The sequence below is a fragment of the Anopheles merus genome, chromosome 3R, assembly GCF_017562075.2.
Source record: "Anopheles merus strain MAF chromosome 3R, AmerM5.1, whole genome shotgun sequence".
In the NCBI taxonomy this organism is placed as follows: domain Eukaryota; kingdom Metazoa; phylum Arthropoda; class Insecta; order Diptera; family Culicidae; genus Anopheles; species Anopheles merus.
Genome location: NC_054084.1, coordinates 16,524,945 through 16,547,425, shown reverse-complemented (window position 1 = coordinate 16,547,425; position 22,481 = coordinate 16,524,945). Strand labels below are relative to the sequence as shown.

Genomic DNA, 22,481 nt, shown 5'->3' with positions numbered 1-22,481 from the left:
GTTTGCTAGGTTTGCAAACTTAAAGCAGAAATTTGATTTAAAACATAGAAAATGTAACAAGCAATGAGAAAGAAATTTTAAGACACAAAAATATCGTAGCTTACCAAAAACAAAGGAACAAACCAGACTTGGCAAGAGAGTGCACCAAAACTTGCTTCTATTGCAGCCACATAACTAAACACAGCTTTTGCCCTGCACGATCCATCTTCGTGATTTATCTCACCCTTATCTAATCAATTTATTACACCACTTACGTGTTTCTTGTTGTCCTGGTACATGTGACCGATGTTCTCGATCACCTTGTCGTCGCTCAGATTCTCGAACGGTTGCTCCCGGGCGAAGGTCAAAATTTCCCACAGCGTTACAGCGAACGACCACACGTCCGACTTGGAGGTGAACTTGCCCTGTTGATGGGGTGTAAAGCGAAAAGCAAAAGAAACAGTAAGCAAACGAATAATGTGGAAGAAGAATTGTCTTGGCGGGACACAGTGTTATGCCACCGCTAGCCTACCATCAGTACGCTCTCCCAGGCCATCCACCGAATCGGCATTGGTTGTGATTGTCTTCCGGCACCTTCGAGGTGGCAGTAGTCAGCAGGATATGCTATGCGATTTATCACAGTTCCTAGTGTGCAGATTTTAATCTCCAGCTGTGGTCCAACTAAGCAACTCCTGTTGAATGTAAAGGTGTGGAAAAAAAAACAAAACATAGGAGTTAGTAAGTTAGCTAAGAGCGCACTGCAATAAGCCCAATTAGAAGTCATCCCCATTCAATTTAAATATTGCATAATAGTGCACAGTGTGGTTTGGTAAAATATTTGATTGCTTTTCAATCGGTCCGACTCCCCAGCGTAAGAGGTTTCGTATAGGGGTTCATTTTAGCATGGAACCACTTTTCCCCCATCCCATTCTAAATCCTCAAAACCGACGGCAGCTTATGCATGCAATGTATGAGAGCGCGCGCGCGAATGCGCTCTAATCGGAAGTTTTACGGCTCAATCGTAAATACTTTGTGGCTGTGGCCTGCCAATTGCAACTTGTATGGTTGGGCATTTTTCACCTGCCTTCTTCGAGCTAGCCCGATCGATCGAAACGCACAACTCCATTCGCGAAATACCAATGACCAGCAGATACCAGTGAATCCCTTTCCCCCCGGTTTGCAAATGCCCGAGCCTGCTTATAAATCAACTGCACTCGAGATTAATTATTCAACGCTGCCGACCACCATACCACATAACTCATTCCCAAGGAAGTGTAAGCGTATCAATTTCCGTACGTCCATACTCATCCTGAGAATGGACCTGTTCCGTGCCGGTACTGTAACCGACACGAGTACGATGAGCTTTGCAAAGCAATCCAGCGTTAAGGGACCCTCCCCCTTTCTCTCTCTCTCTCTCTCTCCATTCGTTCATTTGCTTTCAGGCCAGAATCTGGCTCCGGGCTCGATTACGTTCCGAAAACGGTACAAATTTTATGCTCCTATCAGGCCGGTATCGTTCATCACCTACCCCAAATCGATTCCGTGTATCGCTTTCCGTGCTCATCATCATTCACACGCGTGAACCATTTGTGGAGTTGTGGAGCAGACACACACACACACACACACACACACACACACACACGTGAAGATGCCTGTACTCGCTTTTACAATTTGCCCAAAACTCACCTAATAACCACTCGTGCAGAACGACGAGCGAGCGACCAATGAACAGACCGTTTATATAATAAATTAAATCCTAAATAAATAAACGCACTTATTTCGAGTTACCCCACTCCCCCTCCCCCCCCCCCCACCATCCCAAACACACACACCGGGGCTTTTCGGTTTGCCAATGCCAATGTGAAGTGACCGTTACCCTGAGAGCATAAGTGTAATGGTACGGTAAATATGAACGAAATTACTGAAACCCTTTTACGAACGGATAGAAAAGGCTTCATCCAGATGGTGTGTGTGAATCAAGGTGCAGCGTGTGGGGGAGAGGCTTAATTTTAACCCAAAAATGCAACATCGTACAGCACAACTTGGGGCAGAGGCTGGCCGGTGGATGGAACGGTTTACATTTATAAATTATTGACCACTTCGGTTCGAGATCTCCGTTCCACTGCGGATCGAGCCGGGCGACTCCACCGATGCCGTGACCAGGATGCTCATTCCAATATACATATTGTACCTGGTTTGTGTGCCCACGGTTACTGCACAGGTACTGGTATAAGTGATCGGCCAAAGTTGCACTTATTGAATGTGTGCAAATGGGCGCGGAAATATAATTTCCGACAATCCGATGGTTCTGCTGCTTCCATGGGAAGAGCAGACGCTCTCTTCTCTCCCTCGTTACCGGGTTGCGACGAGTGGATGCGTTATTTAATTTAGCCACGGTAAGTATGATGTATGACGCAGCAGCCGATGGTCGTTGCCGTGATCGGTTGCTGTGCAACGATTTTGCGTTTTTGGTACGGTATGGAGGGTTTGATAAAGTGAACGGGTCAAGATAATTCTACTGCTTAGGGAGCAGCAGGATATGCAACACTGCGCTGAAGTGCCTGGTTATCCCAGCTCGGTGTGGGGCGTAAAATTCTTTTTTAAAAGTTTACACAATGATTGTTACTATTATTAATTTAAATAAAATGCCTAATATTACTGAAATGTTTTCAAAACGTCGTGAACAATTCATTTTAAATGTAGAGCGCCTAAAGGTATGTAACATGCAATGGTTGTTATATTTTAAAATAATTTTTGATATGAAAAAAAGTTTAAATGTCATCCAAGCTAGCTGAATAACTCATGGAATGCAATATCGTACCGTATTGTATTGTATTTTGTTTGCTGGTCAAAAAATAAAATAATTAGATGAGTCTTTGCACCTTAATAAATCCACATAATCGCCGGAAAGTATGCAATATCGATACTTTTTTACCATTTTAATAGCTTCGATAAACTAATTAAATAAAAAATGTATAAAGATCATATTTTAAAGAAGATACAAGATCATTTAGAAAGAAAAAAAACTACAGTGAATGCTATTTGTCTATAGCTCAGCCAGATTTAAGTAAAATGTTCACTCTTTAGCATTTATTTCCACAACGTTTCTAACTGGTTCTACCTGTTGCAAATACATATAAAAAAATTGTCAACATGATCGCTAGAATGGGGTGAAGTTATCAATTTTCAAACTAAGAAATAAATTATAAACAAATCGGCAATTGGTACAATTTATACCATTGGTGTGTCCATCCATACACAAACCCGAAAACCCCAAACCATGTCGATGCTTTGCTCTCCGCCAACCACAAAACGATTGCACTGTGGCGCAGGCCATTTCGGGTCTTTTTAATGGTCAAATGCATCATCACCCCCTGGAACGGACATTCCCTTTTTCCTCAAACAAAACCGTCCATCCGTCCATCCGACCAGCTTCGGTCGGACCAAAAGAAACGACTGGCCAATATGGGTGCCCGCTCTCTCTCTCTCTCTCTCTCTCTCTCTCTCTCTCTCTCTCTCTCTCTCCCTCTCTCTCTGTGTCGGCTCATTCTGTTTGCATTTAATTTCGCCACTAACGATGGGTTTGGCGTGACGGCACGTCCCTTTCCGCGTGCTGCATTCTGCTTAACTGCACCGTGCAGTAAAAGCGTCGACTCCGGGGTGACCAGAAACCGTCCCGGCGATGGTGCAATATTCTTGATTGGATATTTTATTATCGCAATCTACAAGCCCCGGACAGAGCGGGAGCACACGGCTCGCGCTGTGGTGGTGCTGGGAGGCGGGGGGGCTTGAGATGATCCCCAAACAACGTGGAATTTCGTGTTTTTTTTCTCTCTCCTTTCATTCCCAGCCCCTGCCACACCACTTGATTGTTGCTGCACCTCGTCGTACCATCTTTCGATCTCAACTTCCCGATGATAATGTGTCCATATGGCTTCGACCCGATTATCGATCCGGAATGGGGGGGTGAATTCAAATAAATGGGAAGAAATGGGATACACATAAAAGTGGCCCGGCTCCGGCCTGGGCGCTATTATTCGCCTTGGCAAATTAAACCTCGCCCGCTTTGCCTCGCCGCGCGGGCCAATTTGTTGCCGTAGCGCGGTGTGTGTGTGTGCCCTTGTTGTCTGAATTGTGCCTTCGGCATGAATTATTAAAATAAATTATCGTAAGGTTTACGCGCGCGCGCAGACAATGTAGATTATTGAAAGTAATCAAAACAAATGATGCAAATGGGTGTATGGACGTGTGATGGTACTGTTTTTTTTGGTTGTTGTGCTGCTGCGAGATTTTTGGAGCGTAATTTCGATATTGATGGTTCAGTGTTTAGCCTCTGATCTTTGAAATTAAGCGCTATGGGACAGTAAATTAATTCCATACATAAAGGAATTTATGTTACATTCATCCTAAATAAAGCATAAAATGAAGCAAATAAAAATATGATAAATGTAACAAATATTTAAAGGTAGTTACATTCATTGCAAAAACTAAAACAGTACTAGTAACTCAATAAGCAAAACAGTAAGTAATGTAAAATGGTACTTGCAATTGGAATTGAACATAATAAAACTGGAATACTCCAAGTAGAAAACAGGAAACGTTTCACCCCTCATGTTTTTTTCTTCTTTTTTGATGACTGTGGCAGGATGCAATAAAATTACAAGCTACATTGCATTCATAATCACAAGTTCCGCTGTCATGCGAACGGACATACTGAAGCTGGCCCGTGGTGTTGGTGGTTAATTGTCCGTGTGTTCGGGTAGAATTGTCACACGTCAGTCAGTGGTGTCCACTGGACCACTTCCTCTCTTCCCACTTGCAGCCAAAACCATGCCGGATGCAGCAGTTTGAAAAAAAAAAACGGAGCAAAAGAGAGGACACCAACGCCGCCCTGTAAAATCCTTCACAAATAAAACAGTAAAGTAAATTTTCGAACGGCGCGAAATGACATTTGTCAAAATTACATTGCAAAAAAAAACAACCAACAATCAAACGAGGTAAAAAGCTACCGTGTGCAAGGAAATTGTAGCACACAAACGGGGGCGCAAAAAAGGGAAAGCAAATGGAGTCACATTTGCACCCATCCATCGCTCGGGACGGCCCGATTCGACGAGGAAAAGCCTTTGTCATGTTGCAAATAAATAAATTATTCAAAACCATCACTCCCTGGTGCTGGGAGAGGGGTGCAGCGGTGTGGTGTCTGGTGACACGGTGGCCAGTTTGAACAACATGCTGGTTTTCCACAAAAGAAAGCAAAAAAAAAGAGTTTTTCCTCTTTCCCTCATACGGACACACACACACACTTAAAGAGGAAAAGCTCCGACAAGTGGAACAGGAACAATGTGAGCAAGCGGCGTTTGGCGATTGGAAAGTGAGCGCGATAGGAAATGGACGGCGGTGTGTTGAAAGGTGACCAAGTACTGTCCGTCACCCTGGCTTGCCTGTTGGACTGTTTTTTTTTTCTTCTATCCATGCAGCTTTACCAGCGCGTGTATGAATGTGTGGTTTGAATAATGGATGAAATTGTGTAGACCCGTTCAAACGCTGCAACGGAGGCAACAGAAGAGTGTGTGGCATTTCCTACATGGCTGGAGGTGGGAAGCAACCTTGCACAAAACCACCAAGTGTGATGCACGCGGGGAGGGTGTGGCAGGTTGCATGATTTACTGATCAGGTTGCCGTGTAGCAGGGCGGAATTCTCATCGGTAGCATTTGGAAGACCGTATTCTAACGTTGTGTAAGCTCGTTCGAATGTTATGCAATAGCGTAATAGGCCAAATGCTACTTTCAATCATTGTTTGGAATGTGTTTGCAATTATGAGGAGCTTTGTGTGTGTGTATTGTTTTCCATTTTCAACTAGTTGTCGAGAAAAGTGGCTTGCTTATGAGAAGCCAAACTGATTTCACATAATGATGAGTAGATTCCAAAGAAACCTGGTCGATTTGTTCAATTTTTGTAGTTGTTTTGAACAGGGACAGTTAATTGCTTATTTAACCAGACTGTTCTGGTAAAAATGGTTAAAAAATGTAAGAACAAACGTTTGCGTCCTTTAAAAAATGTTTTGATTCAAACACTTTCTCTGCTGATCGACCAAAAGTAAACAAACCAAATTTTACTAGAGTAACTGTACCAGCATTCAGCAGTGAACCTATTTTCGGCAGGGTAATGCAAAAACGCGCTGAACATAGTCTCCACGCATATTTTTAAATACAGATATGCTCATGTGTTATTCATATTCACCAAGTTTCACATCATTTACTGGCCTATTTTTCAAAACATCTAGCAAAATGTGCGGAGTTCAACATGTTTCGGCAGATTTGCTGTCAGCCAATAGTTCGGCAGGTTTCATTATTACAGGGTTTCCCACGATTTATTGGTCGGTTCCCATCGATTTTCGGTGGACTCCCATATTTGTTTGGTGCGTTCCCACGATTGTTTGGTCGTTTCCCAGAACTTTTTGGTGCAATTGTATTGATATCCAATCGGAAAATACCAATAAATTATGGAAACGAACCAAAAATCTATGGGATACGATCAATAAATCGTGGGAACGCACTAAAAATCATGGAAACTGACCAATTAATCGTGGGAAACCCTGTAAGAGAGCCAGAGCACGAACACAACTAAAGTGTGGTTTTTATGAAAGATTCTATGGTTGCAGATTTTATACTAGCCCGCTTGGAATTTTAAAATCACGAAAAACAAGTTATTTTTCACTTTAAATGCTGCCGGCAAAAGGTACACGGTAAATGTTGATTTTTGACAGATCAATGCTGTGGGCTCCTGCCGAAACATGAAACACATGACACACTTTTGATTTTGCTGCATATTCATTTATAACTTGATCAGAACACTGAAACGCGTATGTCGACACATAAAACCACATTTCTAGTATAAAATTTCACCAATTTCACTGTCAATAATCCAATAACTTGAGAGAAAAATGATAATTTGTGAGCCAGTCGGAGCAGTACTCTACAGCCGTCAGGCAGTCTCCTTTCTCCAATGCCTACTTTGTTTGTGACTCAAATCAAAATGACTGTAAAAATTGCCAGCAAAATGCCCAAACTGGGCAACATAAAATTAATAATTTAAGTACTTTTCAATACCAATCTTGGGAAAGTGAGAATGTAAAACTGTTTTAAACATTTTTGTCTACCTATTGGCATTGATTAAAACATTTACCGACCCGTGTTCGCGTTGCCGAAAATAGGAGCACAACCTGCCGAAAATAGGTCCAGACTGCCGTAAATGGGAACAAAAAAAGTGATTGAATTTTCACGAATATCTCTAAAAAATACATTTAACACGGCAAATAAAAAATAGCACAACTTAATACGATAGTTTATCGTTCAAAATAATGTCACTTTTATGAAAAGTAATAAAAATGGTAAGTGTACGAGCAGTTTTTGTGAAACTGCTGCACTAACCTGCCCAATACTGGTTCATTTACCCTACAATAAATTAACTTTAAAAAAGTTTCGTTTTCCTATCATGTTTGTATTTTTCAAACCCATTTGAAGACTATCTGGAAAAGTTTGCAAAATAAAGTTACTCAGAATGCATCATTGCGCTAAAATAATAACTAATTTATTCTGAATCATGTCAACCACAAGAGCTGTGTTTCTTATGTTTGTGATATTCAAAATACTGTCAATTAGATTAGGGCCGGTCTGGTGGTACAGTCGTCAATTCGTACGGCTTAACAACATGGCCGTCATGTAAAAACTGGAATGTGTGTTGTCCGTCACTAATTGACGAATGTTTTTCAGTGTTATTATTTTTATTTTTACTGCTGATTGGGAGGTCAACAGACATTTAAATATGGATAGAAAAATGCCTTCATGTATGTCATAATTGAGTGTGCATTGTTGATGTTATTGAACTCAATTTTCACAAAAAATAATTCGGGAAAAAATTTAACTTACAATGCATTTGTCAACAAACGAATCATAATTCACCTGAGAATACAAAAATCCAAGCTATTGACGTAACAATAGTATAGATGCAACTTTAAAACAAAACAATAACATTGTTTTACACTGAAATATCATGACCGAAACACACATTTTCCACAAACAAAGCCATCGGCAAATAACTACAAAATCATCCTTCATCCATCGCCATCGCATCAACAGGTAGAGTAGCACAATACGCACACAGTTCAAGAGTGGAATTTAAAAAAAAATGCATTTTTCATACGAAATCCAACCCCGCTGAAGTGGTGAGGTGTGCTTGCACCATGTTTGGTTGCTGGAGAGCTACCATAGCAGCAGCAGCAACAGCCCTTTGGGCAACAATGTACCACTTCAAACAAAACTGTCCGGAAAATGGAACAAGGGGGAACCTGTTGCATAATTTAACCATTAATTTGTGCAACTTTTCAAGAGTAGCCTGATAGGATTACTACCACCCAGCGGACGGTTGGTGAGAATCGAACGGTTTTATTATTTCACCGCCGAGTAGTCCACCCCGGAGGGGGCGGTTGGACAGGTGATGAAGGTAAATATTCACCAATCACTCACAGTCACACCACTCCAGCGATTGGGAGGGGGCGAGCCCGGAGGCGCCCAAATTAGCTCCATCCGGTGGAATGGAACGCGATGCGTAAATTAAATATAAAAGCCGATAGCTAAATAATAACGACACGGAGTGTGAGTGTGGAAAGCGTTTCCCAAATGTGGTGAATTGATTGATCAGCGCGTGTGGATTGCTTCCAAGGGGGACAGGATTTTTCGGTAAACAGGTTTCTCACTGTCCACTCTTCGGTCCACTCGGACGGACAGCGGAAAATTTAGTTACGTGCCTGCGCGAAAAATTGCTGGCAATCCAGCGCAACTTGATTGCGTGTGTTTGTTCGCTGGATGTGTTAAACTGTCCCTGACAGGGCAGTGACACATAAACGCACACAAACTCTCGCACTGCCTGACAGTGATGGATGAAGTGGACGAAGGATGCTGCCTTGTGCGAATACCGTTTCGCAGCACTTTTAATTCGCACTTGCAGGCCACCGCTTGTGGAAGCGTTTGGGGCAGGTGTAATTGATCGGAAAATGGCATATACCAACCGACTGATGCCCCGGAGTGCTGCCGGATGCTGTCAGTGGCAACACCTGAGCTTACGCTCACAAACGCTGTCGATCTCGGGTAGCTTAATTTATGGACAACATAAAACCATCCCTTCCCCCATCCATTCCATCCTTGTACAATCCTTGTGCACGGCTTTGTACTATTTGTTGCGTTTCTTTATCTCCGTGTGAGTACAACACCGATTGGCAAGAAGATGGCACACGGAAGATGGCTCGCGTGGAGCACAAAACCACGATTTGCCCCAGCCGGACACGTCCGGTGTCATAAATTTGAGGCTTTACGTCTTCGCAACTAATCTGCGCCTTATAAAGCCTGATGCACACATTGGCGAAGGATTTGTCAAGGGCATTCCCGTTAAGCCGTGTTGCTGTTGGTGGTGGTGGTGATGGTGGTGGTGGGTAGCAAAGAATTATCGCAAAGCATTATCGTAAGCAGTGGCGCATTATGGTTGGTCACTTATGGGCATTAAAGGTGCGATTTTGCTATCGATACTAACCGAAAGGCGCGCGTAATCGCTTGCTTGTGAGCACATGAAGAGCAGTGAACATGCTTTATTTAACGATTGTGCGGGGCACAGGCGAGTGGTCATTGTGTGGAATTATTAAGCTCGTTGCTCGTGTGAAGGTTCTTTAATTGATGTTTGAATTATTTACATAGGAAAATGAAATATACAATCCCCCAAAATCCTTAAATTATTGCACATAAAAACATTTAATACTATTTTATAGGATTTTTTCACAAAAAAGCCAAACCCAGCCCTGCCCAGAATCGCTTCTCACACTACCGTTTTACAAAAGCATAACGCGCGTGCATGCGTAATAGTGATTACACCCGATCGAACTTACCAAAAAAACCCACCCACCAGCCCACACTTGGTTATTTACACCCGTCATTACAACCTCCGTCATGTCCGTGTGTGCGTCCCCTTGAAATGGTCATCTCGTGAGCACTTCAACTCAATTATTCTATTGCATCGGAACGGTGGAGCAACCGAAAAGAATACTGTTATTAGCCATCGTTTATTGTGTAGCGGCGCTTTTTCCCCCTGGAAAGGGATCAAAGGAATAGAGGGAAACACCTACCACAGGTAAGCTGGGGGAACGAGGACGCTTGAAATATTCATCTCGGAAGTTTGTAGGTTTGTTGAACCCATCAATGAGTTCCCCGGGGTTGGGGGTATGGTTTAGGATTTAATTTATACACGCCGTTTGCCGTACGCAAGACAATACGTAGGAATGTTGAATTTCATGTAATTGTGTTGAATTGTGCAACGATATGGCGAACGTTTTCTGCACATGTTTGAGCTGCCTAAAATGTAATCTCTTTCGTGGGCACGGTTTGGCACGGTTAAATCAGAATTATGTATATTATCGACCCTCGCTAGCAGTATTAAACACCACCATTGACCCTGCGTGGAGCTAAAATGGGCGTCAAATTTGAATTTTATTGCAACGAACCATGGCAAACGGATCAAAACGGTGGCAAGGGGCTAAATATGTAGCGTATTTTTATGTGTTATGTGGGGGTGGTTGAATTTTGCTGAATCGCGATGGAATCACAACAGTTTTCATCCAACTCTGGGTCGTTTGTGGCGCAAAGGGCAAAGGGGGCCCCGGGCCCAAGGATAAACCATTTCGTTGGCTGGATGATTTTTATTTGTTTAAGGATTTATGAACGCTTGACACGAAATGTTACACGATCGACCCCACGAACCCCTGCTCTTCGCAAACCCTCTACTGCAGGTAGAGTTGGTTGGTTTGCCTTCAGTGAGCGATAGCGGGTGGGAGATAAAACTATGTGGTATGACGAAAAATGTATGCACGGAGAGAGCGGCGCGGGGGGACGATTAGGCCATAGCAGCTAGACGAGCCGGTTAATGAATAATGCCCGTCTAGCTGTGGCTGACAGCACTTGGCGCAGAAACTGTCAACAATTATGCTTTGTGGTTTATTTCTAGTCTAGAGTGCAGAGAATGTACTAAATTACTCCGGTTTTGATTGTACGCGCGGCTCGTTGATGAGCTGCGGTGGGGGTTTGGGTTTGGGCGGATTTGGTAGTTTATTTGGTGGATTTACAAAACACTCGTCACTCATTATTCAATTGTCATGAGTTGAAAAGTTTTGCATAATGAACAGCATTTGAGTTTAGTTCCACCGACAGTGCAGGTTTATTTAAATGTAATGCTTGACATCAGTGCCGATTAGTTGGAATGCTCAATGTAATAGGTAAATACGTTTGACACGCAGTAATTAGTACATTGAATATTAAGTTTACATACATCATACAACAGATCCAATGTACTTGTATTATTAAATTAAATAAATAATCGTCGAACAATATGGCTTGAATTATTCACGGACTAGAATAAAATTGTGGTCTTATTATCCGGTTTTTGGACCTCAAGTTCAAACAAGTTTGAAAGTTGGCTCGTTTGATCAACTCTGTCTATGATAAAAAGTGTATTTAACTGCATTGCTGGTATTTATCTATCCTTCGAGTACTCTATACTATTTTAGTGTTCTAATCAACTAAACGAAAATACCACAAAATATTGAAAGCAATTTTTTCAGATTTAATTTAAAAAAAGAACATTACAGGAGTTTCCAGGAGTTTCCAGGAGTTCTCATAGCTGTGGGACACTTTATTGACTCTTTGTTGCGTGGACTGAACTTAATGAAATGGGAATTGGACTCTATAGCATTCTTGCTGGACAAATCTAATAGGAATTTCCAAGCAGCCTGTCCAAAAAGGGTGCCAAGAGTCCAATTTCCAACATATATAGTTCATTTCCATTAAGAAAGAGTCAAGGAAGTGTCCCGCAACTATGAGAGCCCCTGGAAAACACTGTTAATAAGTATCAATTACTTTCCCAAACTCGATCGAAATGGGAAAGATTGAAGCGATGGACAAAAAATACATTAAAGGGTGGTGTTCTTGGATGTTTGTAGAACTATTATTTGTATTAATCAGCAGGAAATATTAAAATTAACAACTGTGGTGTCTAGGCAACTGCAACTATCGTTCCTCCCTCGATCGTGTTTGGGAAAGTGACTGTTAGACTTGAAATGCTGAATCCCTGGAGGTGAAACAAAACACGCTCTAATCTTCTTCTTCTTCTTATTATTATTATTCTTCTTCTTTTTCTTCCTTTTCTATTTGGCGTAACGTCCTACGAGGACATGCAGGCCTATACAGGCTTTCGAGACTTAATTCATCACCACGTATTGCCGGGATAGTCAAACACTAGGCTACGGGGGGACGGTCCATTCTGGGTTTGAACCCATGACGGGCATGTTATTGAGTCGTTCGAGTTGACGACTGTACCACAGGACTGCCCCCTGTAACACGCTCTAATCATTGCACTTAATTTTGACAAGATGACACACATGACCAAAAGGATTTAATGTTTTAAATTGTATTAACACGTGGACGTTTCAAATTAAGGTTTATCGTATAATTGAGCGCCCCGGTTTCTTATTTGCAACATAAAAATAATATTTTACAAATGTTCTGCATCCTTAGACTGAAGGTTTTGGTCTTATATGTTAATATTTTTTTTCAAACAGAACAGATTCAATTGAATTAAAATTAAAAATTTTGAATTATACTCTATAACAAAAGTAAAAAATATTCTCTTTTTGCTAGGAAACGCAATTCCTTGCTTTACGCCTGTTCCCTATGCTCTTAAAACTTCTTCCATAAAATCCAGGAAAAAAAGATTCAATGATTTTCACTTTCAATCGTACCTGCTAACATATTCACTTTCAAATGCTATTGAAACATTTTTTTTACATTTCCTAACACGCCCACCACCCTCACGAACAATGGCTGAGTGTTTTCTCCGTTTCCATCGTTATTTCCCTTTAACTTTTCTATCCCTTTCTTTTTTGGTCTACATCTCACTTTTGATTTATCACGCCACTGAAAGCAACATTCATTTCGTCTGTCGGCGGAAGTTTTTTCTGCTTTTCCCCGTCCTCCCCCCCGCCCCGCTCCGGGCTATGCCACAGCCACCCCCGCCGAGAATTATGATTATTTTCCGACTGTCACCCAGCGCGCGCGCTGTAAAACTCGCTACGCTACGGGATCTTTCTACCGGGCCACTTGGAGGGATTTTATTCTTTTTTCGGGCGTTGTTTTTTGCACCCTTCGTCCATCCCGCGAAGAGCCGTGCCAAGGTGTTGTCAGGTGACGAGATGAATGGACCTCATTATGAGAGCATCCATTTCCTCTTGTTTTTTTACGTCGTGATGGGGTGCGAGGTGCTTGGCCATCATTATGCAATCTGTTGACTTGGTGCGAGAAGAATGGCGAAGAAGTGAAGCGGAAAAAAGGCACACCATCCCTTGAAATCCTTTGCAGTGATGGGGTCCACCAGCGTTCTGGGTGGGTGGTTTTAGTTGATTCTGTTTTTTTTTCTTACACTTTTTTGCTACCATTTCGTCCATTTACACGAGGTGTTGGGATGGATATTCGTTTTGGACGGGGGGTTTCAGCACTTTTTTTGTGTGTGTTTGTGTGCGTCCCTCTCTAGATGGAAAGCGCTTTCCACACCTGTTCTGCGATGGGAACGGGAGGACGGCTAAAGTCACTAGCCTGGAGCGTTGGCAAAAGTAGATAATATTTGCTTTATTTTTACCGCCACAACCACCAGCGCGATGCCACAGTCCACAGTGGGTGGCTTCATCGTTCCGAGGAGAGAGCTTTTACCGCCCTCGGTAATGATTATGATAGTGATTTATTTTCGTGACTCAGTTTCAGCCATCGTTGTCGCTAGCTCTGTCTCTCCCTCTCCCTCTCTCTCTGTTGTCCATACTCTTCCCTCCGCCGGTTGTTCATTTATCAGCGCCGGTAGGTGGTAAATAAAATTGGAAAATTTTGCTCCCTACTCCCTACTCCGGTGCTAAATCCGTGATGATCATCTTGCCACTTTATCCGTGGAAAGTCTATAGTACTATCTCCTTTTCTCTCCCTGTATCTCTCTTTCGCTCGATCTGTGTAGACGCTTTTCCTGCGAGGAACCGTATCGGAAAAAGCTGGCCACCGTGGCCGCTTCCTTGCACAAAGTCGCGATTGATAACCGGTAGTGCGGCACCGAACCAGAAGCTCTGCTCGCTCCAAGCGCGCTATGCTCGCTATCTCGCTGGTCTCGGGGTGTGAAAAGTGCATTAGCAAATCATTTGAATAAATAATAGAGTTTGTGCAAAGCGGAATCCATTAGCTCCCGGGGGCGGGGCGGGATGGATGATGGGGGAGAAGCTTACGAGCGAGTGTTTGATGCAAAACGCCCAAACATCGAGAAGATTACTCGACCCAGACACCTTCAATCCTGCTCGCACTCCTGCTTCCGGAAGCACGACCATTCCAACCTTTTGCGGCCCTTTTAAGTTGATTTCCATGGAACGGGGAAAAGTGTTCCGAGTCAGGGAGCATGGACACGCGGAAACAGTTTAGTAAATCGACACGGAACGAAAAGAGTATGCAAAAGACACAGAAAAACGGTTGCTTCGGTGGCGGAAGCTTGCCGAATTTCCTTTTTTTCCGAGTCCCAAAGCGATGTGTTTGTTCTTTTGGGTGAGTCGAAAGCAAGCCAATCAAGGAAAGGGAGGACACAACACACAGATCCCGTCCTCCTTAACGGCACCCTAAATGAATGCCACTTAGTAGTGGAAAGCTGTACGCGATTTGTGCATTATAACTCGTTGCGCAAGAAGCTATAGTTCTGGTGCACTTCGTCGAAGGTTGGCGCTTTCGTTCCTGGAGAACGCGACACGATTCCAATTAGACGTAATTCAATCCCGAGATAAACAATCACTGTCGTTTCCTCGTCGGTGGGCTACTCTCCTGTAGAGCAGCTATTAGTCCGAGGCGGGTTTTGCCAGCATGCGTTTGCACCGGTTGGGATTCCGAAGAATCGCTAAGAGATATCGAGACGCCTGCAGGTATGCAAAGTGCTCTTCAAAATAACTTGCTTAGTGAATTAAAGTTAAAAATGTATGTGTGACCTTCACACTCACTTGACCAGTTCAATGTCATTTACCCAATTCATCACAGTTTTATTTAAAATTCGTTGTTTTCCCATTCAGGCTTTAAAAACGGTTGAATATCCATCGTTTAATTCACAGCCCGTTGTAGCAATGATTTTTTGTACAGACGGACGGGCCACATGCGAACATAATTCAGTTTAACAAATTATGAATCTTTTAAACTGTCAGTCAAACTATCTCGTGTATCGTTAAACTATTGAATCGACTAATTATTACAAGGCAAATAATAATTAGATTGCATACCTGTAGGCGTTAAACGCGCTGGGCAGTTTTATTTTCTTAAAAGTCTACGAATTAAGTTGAATTTGACTTTTTGCTAGGATATCGATCAAACGTTAATTATATTTCCGGTTAAATATTAAAACATTTAGGCCCCAACTGTAATATGAAAATAATATACAATCTAACTTACCTTGTTGCTAAGTCACGGTGCACTACATTCATCTGTTCTAGGTATTTCATTCCGGAGGCTATCTGAGTGGCAATGTAAATTAAACACCCGTAGCTAGAAAGTCGAAAGAAATGAAAAATAATTAGTTAAGCTTTGACATTTGCATACTTTTAGGCGTATACTGTTAAATGAATAAAGAAATGTACGAAAATAGCATATGTTTAGGCGTAAAATACAGTTGAAGGTAATGAAGAAGTTGTTTTTAATTGAATTAATTGAATTAAACTTTAAAATCACGTTAGAAACACGTCTAAATGAACACCTTGTGAAGTCTACTTCCACTATAATTCTCCTGTTGTCCCATTCAAACACGCAATGGAACAAATAATTCGTGCGAGCAAAAGCTACAACTGCTCGGCGTATCGCTTGTTCGGCGAACCGTGTGGCTTATATTGTGTTAATGCCATTGAGAAGCCATTTTAAACTACTTTATCACACGTTGAAAATTACCAACAAGCGTGTTGAAAAAGCAAAAAAAAAAGTGGAAAAACATAAACATATCTCACAGTTTTGCTCAAAGCCGTTCTCCCGCTGCCCCGCGGGAACTATCCATTGTCATAACAACTTCTGCCGCCACCCGATGGAAGGCTTTCGGTTGGGTGGCAGAACGGAAAAAGTGGCATTGTAAATTACTTAAAGCAGTTAGCTTTCCACGAGCGCTGTGGTGCACGAATGCATTTAAAAAAAAACGCACACACACAAACATATATGCAGCAAAAGCCATTCTGGACACCGTTTTCCTCTCGCTCGCTCCCTGAAGTGGCCATTAAGCCGGTCGCGGTTGCAGTTTGCAGCATGGCACCACACACACCGTGGTACGAAAATCCTTAAATTTATAAACTTAATTTCTCTCGCCTGGTTGTACAGGAAGCGCTCTTGCGGGGGGAGGTGGAAAAGTGGAGCAAAAGTGCTTCGAAATGTTTCACTCGAGGTTGAGCTTATCGAACGTGTGAGCCAGTGGGTCTACTCGCCGTGCCTTTGGGAAGGCAACACAACAACCGTGGCGCTAAAGAAATCGCTTCCATTCGAATGCGCCACAGAGTGGTCGTCGTGAAACGCTGTCCGGGCGTTTTGGAGAGCGCTGGTGTTGAAGCGAAGCCGTGAGCCCGGTCACGGACAAACGAACTCACACAGCTCGCACCCAGGCGAAAGCATCGTGCACATGTATCGGGTATGGTGGACCTTGAAACGGGCCACTTTGCTCGTATCGTCGTGCAACACACCATTCCTAGGGGTAGGTCACTCCCGCCAGCTCGGTTGCAGCGTGGATAAGCCTGGCTCCAGGGGCAATCGGCAAAGTCAGCAACGTGTTGGGAGCGCGCGGCAGCGGTGATGGGATAAAATTTTGTGTCAACCCAGCATCGTTGCCTCGTGTAATATTATAATACCACCGCCTACCGCCTTGCGCTCGGGCGCTCCCGTTCGGTTGCAATCAAATTCCCAAGCACCGCCCGAAGAATGCGGTTTGGTAGCATATTCTTCCTTATCTGCTGACGAATCCCAAAACGGAAAGGCAGTTAAAAAGCGGTGAAATGGGGGGGGGGGGGGGGAAGGAGGGTCTGTACAAGGATCAACACAACCATACTGCACCGGACAGGTCCGCTGTCTGACCGCGCTGTACATCTGTAGCCGTCTGACTGCACTGTTGCACTGCTGCTGCTGCAGCCGCTGTTCGCCTTTGCGGTGTAGCTATCAATTATTAATCTTACAAAGATAATGCACAATGCCACCAGCTACGACAGCGATGATGATGATGATGATGATGATGATGATGATGATGATGATGATGATGCTACTGATGCTGGTGACGGGGTTTTGTCTCGACTCAAGCGATGCCATGCACACAGTTTTGTTCGGGTTTCTGGCACGGAATAACGAAATAAGTCACGCAGCCAGCGCTGGGGAAGAATGGGGCTGCTGGCCTGAGAGTGTCACCAGGGCGATAAGACGTGACAAACAGACGGTGGGAAAGGGATGGACACACGGTTACATCCCGAGGTTTGAGATGGAGCTTTCGCGTTTGCGGTTTGCCAGAGGCTTGTCCCGTCACCGTGGAGCGACGTGCAACGAGATCAGGACGTAACCGTGGACATGTCTATCAGTTTTGTTCCGTGCTGGACCGAGATCCCAGGCGGACAGACTCAGACGGACGGTGGTTGAGGCGGGTCAGCAATAATAACCCCAGCTCCCATCGCATAGAAATTGCACCGAAAGCAATCGGTTTGATTAAGTAACCGAGCGAGAGAGACACACACAGTAAATGTCGCTCGATGACCACACAAGGCAGTGAACGGTGGTTTTGATGGACATGCTGGTGGTCGGGATATTCCCGATATTCGCTTTGAGATGGTCGGGCAAAGGTGGATAACGGGCCATTGTCTTTGATTTTCCCTGATCGGGCACGAAGCAGGATACATGTTCAAGTGAAATACACAATCAAGACAAATATGGACGCAATGTGTTTGCTTTCTTAACGTGAGTGCATAAATCAGTATGGGACTAGAGAAGCTTTTGGTGTTTCTGCAGCTAAATTTACGTTATTTGTATCTATTGTTATCTATATCTAATTATAAGGAAGTATATTTTTATCCTCAAATAAACGGAAATAATCGAAACAATACTGTAACGTGCGGACTCACCTCAAGGAATTGTGCTGCACCAGCGAGCCCGTTTCCGCCGTGTGCTCCTGCAGGAACTGGTTCAGATCGGTGCTGAACTTGTAGTCGAGCACGATGCAGATCGGTTCGTCCTTCAGGCAGGCCCCGAGCAGCTTCACAATGTTCGGATCGTTCAGTCGGCTGAGCTGCTTCGCCTTCGAGCGGAACTCCTTCTTCATGTGATCGGATGCACCTGGCCGCAGCGTCGACACGGCCACCAGATTCGTGCTGCAGTTGCGTGATACAAGCAGAAGGAGAAGTTTAATATGTTTGTGGTTGAAATGGGTAGGGTAAAAAGAATAAGTAAATTTGAAGATAAATGTTCCTGTTAAGAGCTTTTTGTGCTCAAGACAATTTTCTAACAAATGAATAAATCTCCATTTAGCTCAAAACTCTGCGAAAAAAGCTCCAATAAAGAGAACTAAAAGCTATCACAAAAAACACACACAAAACTACACAAAGCTTTGTACTTGTGTCCCTCCAGACGTGCAGTGGCGATTTTCCAGCCAAGTGAACCTACCAAACCTGCCTCCCAACCGGAACTGTTCCAATATTCAACTCGATTTGACCGACGCCAACGGCGCTGTGGACTCGCGAGAGCTCAGTTCAGTTCAGATTATTCCGTCCGGTGGTGTGCCAAAAGCATAGCAACGACAAAACACAGCCAAGTAAAAAACGACCAGCCCCGCAAAACGGTTTCGATTTGAATTCTTAAGCTTACTTCCGGGCAAAACGAAAACCCGATTCTCGTTGTGTCGTGCTGAACTGGAGGCTATCAAAAAGTTGGCGCCCGTATCGTTTGCGCACAACCGTTTGGCTCCGTGTGCCGTTGGTAAAACAGAGCTCATAATTGTTGGAGGAGTTCCGGTACACACACACACACACAGACACCAACACAGCTCAACCAGAAGCTTCAAGTGCCCCCGTCCCCACAGCAAAACGCGGGATGAGAAATTGAACACCATAAGCTGGAGGACAGTTGTCTTCCCTTTTTTTACCGGCTCATGGGTGCTTTTCGTATGCTCCAAAGCTTCGCCAATATGGCAAAGAGACAACGAGCAGAAGCAAGAATATGGTGCATGTCAACATGCGGGATGCAACGCCCCGAAATAAAATGTAACAATTCGCCCTGTCCACCGTCTGCGGTCGAAGCTTATCCTTCTAATCTCGATTTAAATATTTTAATAACAAGTAGAAGAAAAAGAGGAAAAAAAGTAATCATCGCACAGGCAATGAAATTTAAATGACATACTGTGTGGGTGTGTGTGTGGTTCTGTGTGTATGTGTAAAACCCGGAGCCAACAAAACCAGCTGGTGAATATTCCTTTTTCACCGTCCAAAGACCGCACCGAAGTTGTCGCAGAATGCACTACGGGTGGGAGAGAGGAGTTTTGTTTGGAGGACACCCATCGCCCACCACCCAAACGGACGGGCCACGGGCTCATTGTGGTACTCCGTTCGAGGTCGATCTGCCCAGCACCGTTGTAAACAAGTCGAGAGTTGATATTTAAAATGCAGAACCCGGTCCTTCCCCTACGGCCCAGTTGCTTCTTCTTCTAGCTCCGTGGGGGTACTCGGTAAGCTCGAGTAGTTCATGTCCGGTTTTAACCCTACCACTTCCCCCAATGTGCGACGAAGCACAGGCACGGCGAGTCAGTGAGGTACGGCGAGAGTGAACGGTGCCAAATCCTTCCAGGCAGGACATTCATTCCAACCCAGGAAGAACCCAGCCACAGCAAACCGGAGGTCCAGCTCGTGGCGTTGTTTTCGTGCAGAGCCGGCACACTCCAGCAAGCGAGTCCGTCCCGGACGGACGTTCGGCAAAGTTTCGTGCAGCTCTTTTATTCATCAGGGCTGGAGTGGGAGTGCATTGGGCGCCGGGACAAGAATGTTCCCCCGAAGCAGCTCGAAAAGGGGTGGTGTATGCCGTGTAGTTGCCCTCGCCCGATTTGCGCACCGAGTTTGACGCTCCACTGTGTCGCTCGCAAGGACACACGCAGCACAGCGCCGGTATATCGTTCGGTACCCGGTTTGGCACACCACTGCAAAATGCAAACGACCAACTTCACTCGGCTGCAACCTAGAAGTTCTCTTAGAAGGGTGTTGCAGAAAAAAAACACGTCACATGGATAACTTCCGCTAGGAGAAAGTTTCACTCGAGCGCACGGTTCACTCGCCTCTACCTCTCTTGCTCTGCCAGGTCTGTACGTACTGCTGTAGTTGAATGGTTTTAAATATTTATTTAATTTACTTGTTATAACGACGAAACGCAACCCGGCCCAGAATGTTTGCATTTCGTTTTGGCGCGTGAACCTCTTCCGCCATGGAACTCCGCTCCGAAGCGCTGGATTCGATTCGAGACTGGGTAGGGCACAAGATTGAGCTTATTTTAATGCAAGCTCCACTCAAAACACCCAGCCAAAGTTTGCGTACAGCTCGGTTTAGTTTTATTCCTCTCCAATGTCTCGCACTCCACTATATGGCATACATCGATGACGGGACGTGCAGTTTTGAATTACACATGTACACTCACACGGGAAGCGGAAGCGGGCCCAGGATAATCGAGCAATAATGTGCAGCAAAACCGCGAGCAAAGCACAAACCCTCCAGGATCCTTTGTTTCGTGCGAGCACACACTAACACAACCTCACTGTAGCGTGCGTTGCGGAATGGAGCAAAACTTTCCAATTAATCGCCTCCAATTCGGCGCTGAGTAAAGCGCCTAAAGTTAGACTAGCCGGTGTATGGTGCGAAGCGCGCCTACAACGCGTTGCATTGGAATGATGCAAGACACTCACCTGTATCCTTTCGTTTCGCACAGGTGCAGCTCGCCGAACGCACCGCAGCCGAGCTTCTCCACTATCACCAGCTTGTCGCGCGGGTACTCGCTCAGCTGCAGATCGTCATCGGACACGCCAAGATCGAGGTCGCTGTAGGCGTTCAGTTGCTGCTGCTGCTGCTGCTGCTGCTGGTTCGACGGTGTCGTTGGGGTGGTGGACGATTTGCAGATGGCCGTCGCGGCGTAGTACTTCTCGGGCGGGGGCGGCACGGGCGGTGGCTTCGGGAAGATGTTGTTCAGCGTCGGTGGCGTCAGCCGCACGCTCACGTACCCGCCGGGTATCTTCGGTATGAGGTCCTGCATGTGCGGCACGGCATACTCCTGGCACACGATATCGGGAACGTCTGTGGAAAGGAGTGGTGCGGGGCATGAGTGCGGGTGTGTGTAAAATATGTTTCACTCGAAAGTGCATCCTTCCCGTCGGGACACCGGCTGGTGTAAGGATAAACATTAATCTGGCTCACTGCTCTTCTCTCCGTCTCGTGCTTTCTCTCTCGCTGCTGTACCTCTGGTTATTAGACACAATTTTACATCCCATCCCTAATAGGCTGGTGCAACTTTCCACCACAGGGTGAACACTAGCGATCCAGTGCGGTGCTTCTGCACGTAGCCCACAGTGGGCTTGCCTTGTAGCTGTCCCCGCAGCTGTCGGTGTGGATAAGCATTACCGAACGCAAGGACAGCACAGCAATCGGGCGTGCTGGTCAGCTTAAGCTAGTTTTCGCTCCAAATGCCACATGATGCCTGACCATTAGGCGGCAGCAGGCAAGTGTGGCACTGCTGGGTTTAATAAAAACAAAAAACAACGAGAGCTTCTGTTCGTAGTGCAGGCAGCCCATGCGGAACCGTTCGGTAAATAGAAACGTTAAAATATTAAATGGTATTATCATAAATTTCTATTAATATCATTCTTTTCATTTTCCTTCCCTTGCTGGTCAGCGGCCATTTCGATGGCCATTTGTGGTTCGCACTTTCTCTACCCCTCCGCTTAATGGTGGACGGAAGGATAAAAAAAAAACTCTTACCTTATTGCTTTCCCCCTTTGAGGACACATCGAAGACGCTCGACACAGCAACCCAAGCGATGGGGTTGAGGTGTGTTGTGGAATTCAATTTTCCTCAGCAAGAAAAATATGTTTGTGTGTGTTGAAAAACAACGAAAGAACCCCGGGACGAACCAATCAGTTTGCTTACCCCAGCTGAGGTGTGTTTCCAACTGTGCGCCGGGTGGATTAAAATTGAAAAAAAAAGACAAATTGAACCAATCGGCCTTCACAGTGGTAGGTTTTGCTTGGGAAGTAACCAACGGAGAGCTTCAGGTATTTGTGGGTTTGCGGGAAAACAAACGCCAGGTAGGTGGGGAAAACTTCCATCGTTGTAAGAGTACCGCAAGCACACACAAACACACACACACCACGT

The 22,481-nt window shown here is 44.6% G+C and overlaps 1 protein-coding gene across 5 annotated transcripts in view; it reads right to left on the bottom strand.

The window, feature by feature from the left end:
• Positions 1–22,481, bottom strand: part of LOC121595238 (discoidin domain-containing receptor tyrosine kinase B) — a 248,757-nt gene that overhangs the window by 9,530 nt on the left and 216,746 nt on the right. For all 5 annotated transcript variants that reach the window (XM_041919037.1, XM_041919032.1, XM_041919033.1 and 2 more), the window contains 5 exons: positions 21,023–21,407; positions 18,207–18,452; positions 15,529–15,621; positions 512–671; positions 255–404 (listed from right to left, as the gene is read on the bottom strand). In XM_041919037.1, the coding sequence (XP_041774971.1) occupies positions 255–404; positions 512–671; positions 15,529–15,621; positions 18,207–18,452; positions 21,023–21,407 (1,034 nt within the window). The remainder of the gene's footprint in view (positions 1–254; positions 405–511; positions 672–15,528; positions 15,622–18,206; positions 18,453–21,022; positions 21,408–22,481) is intronic.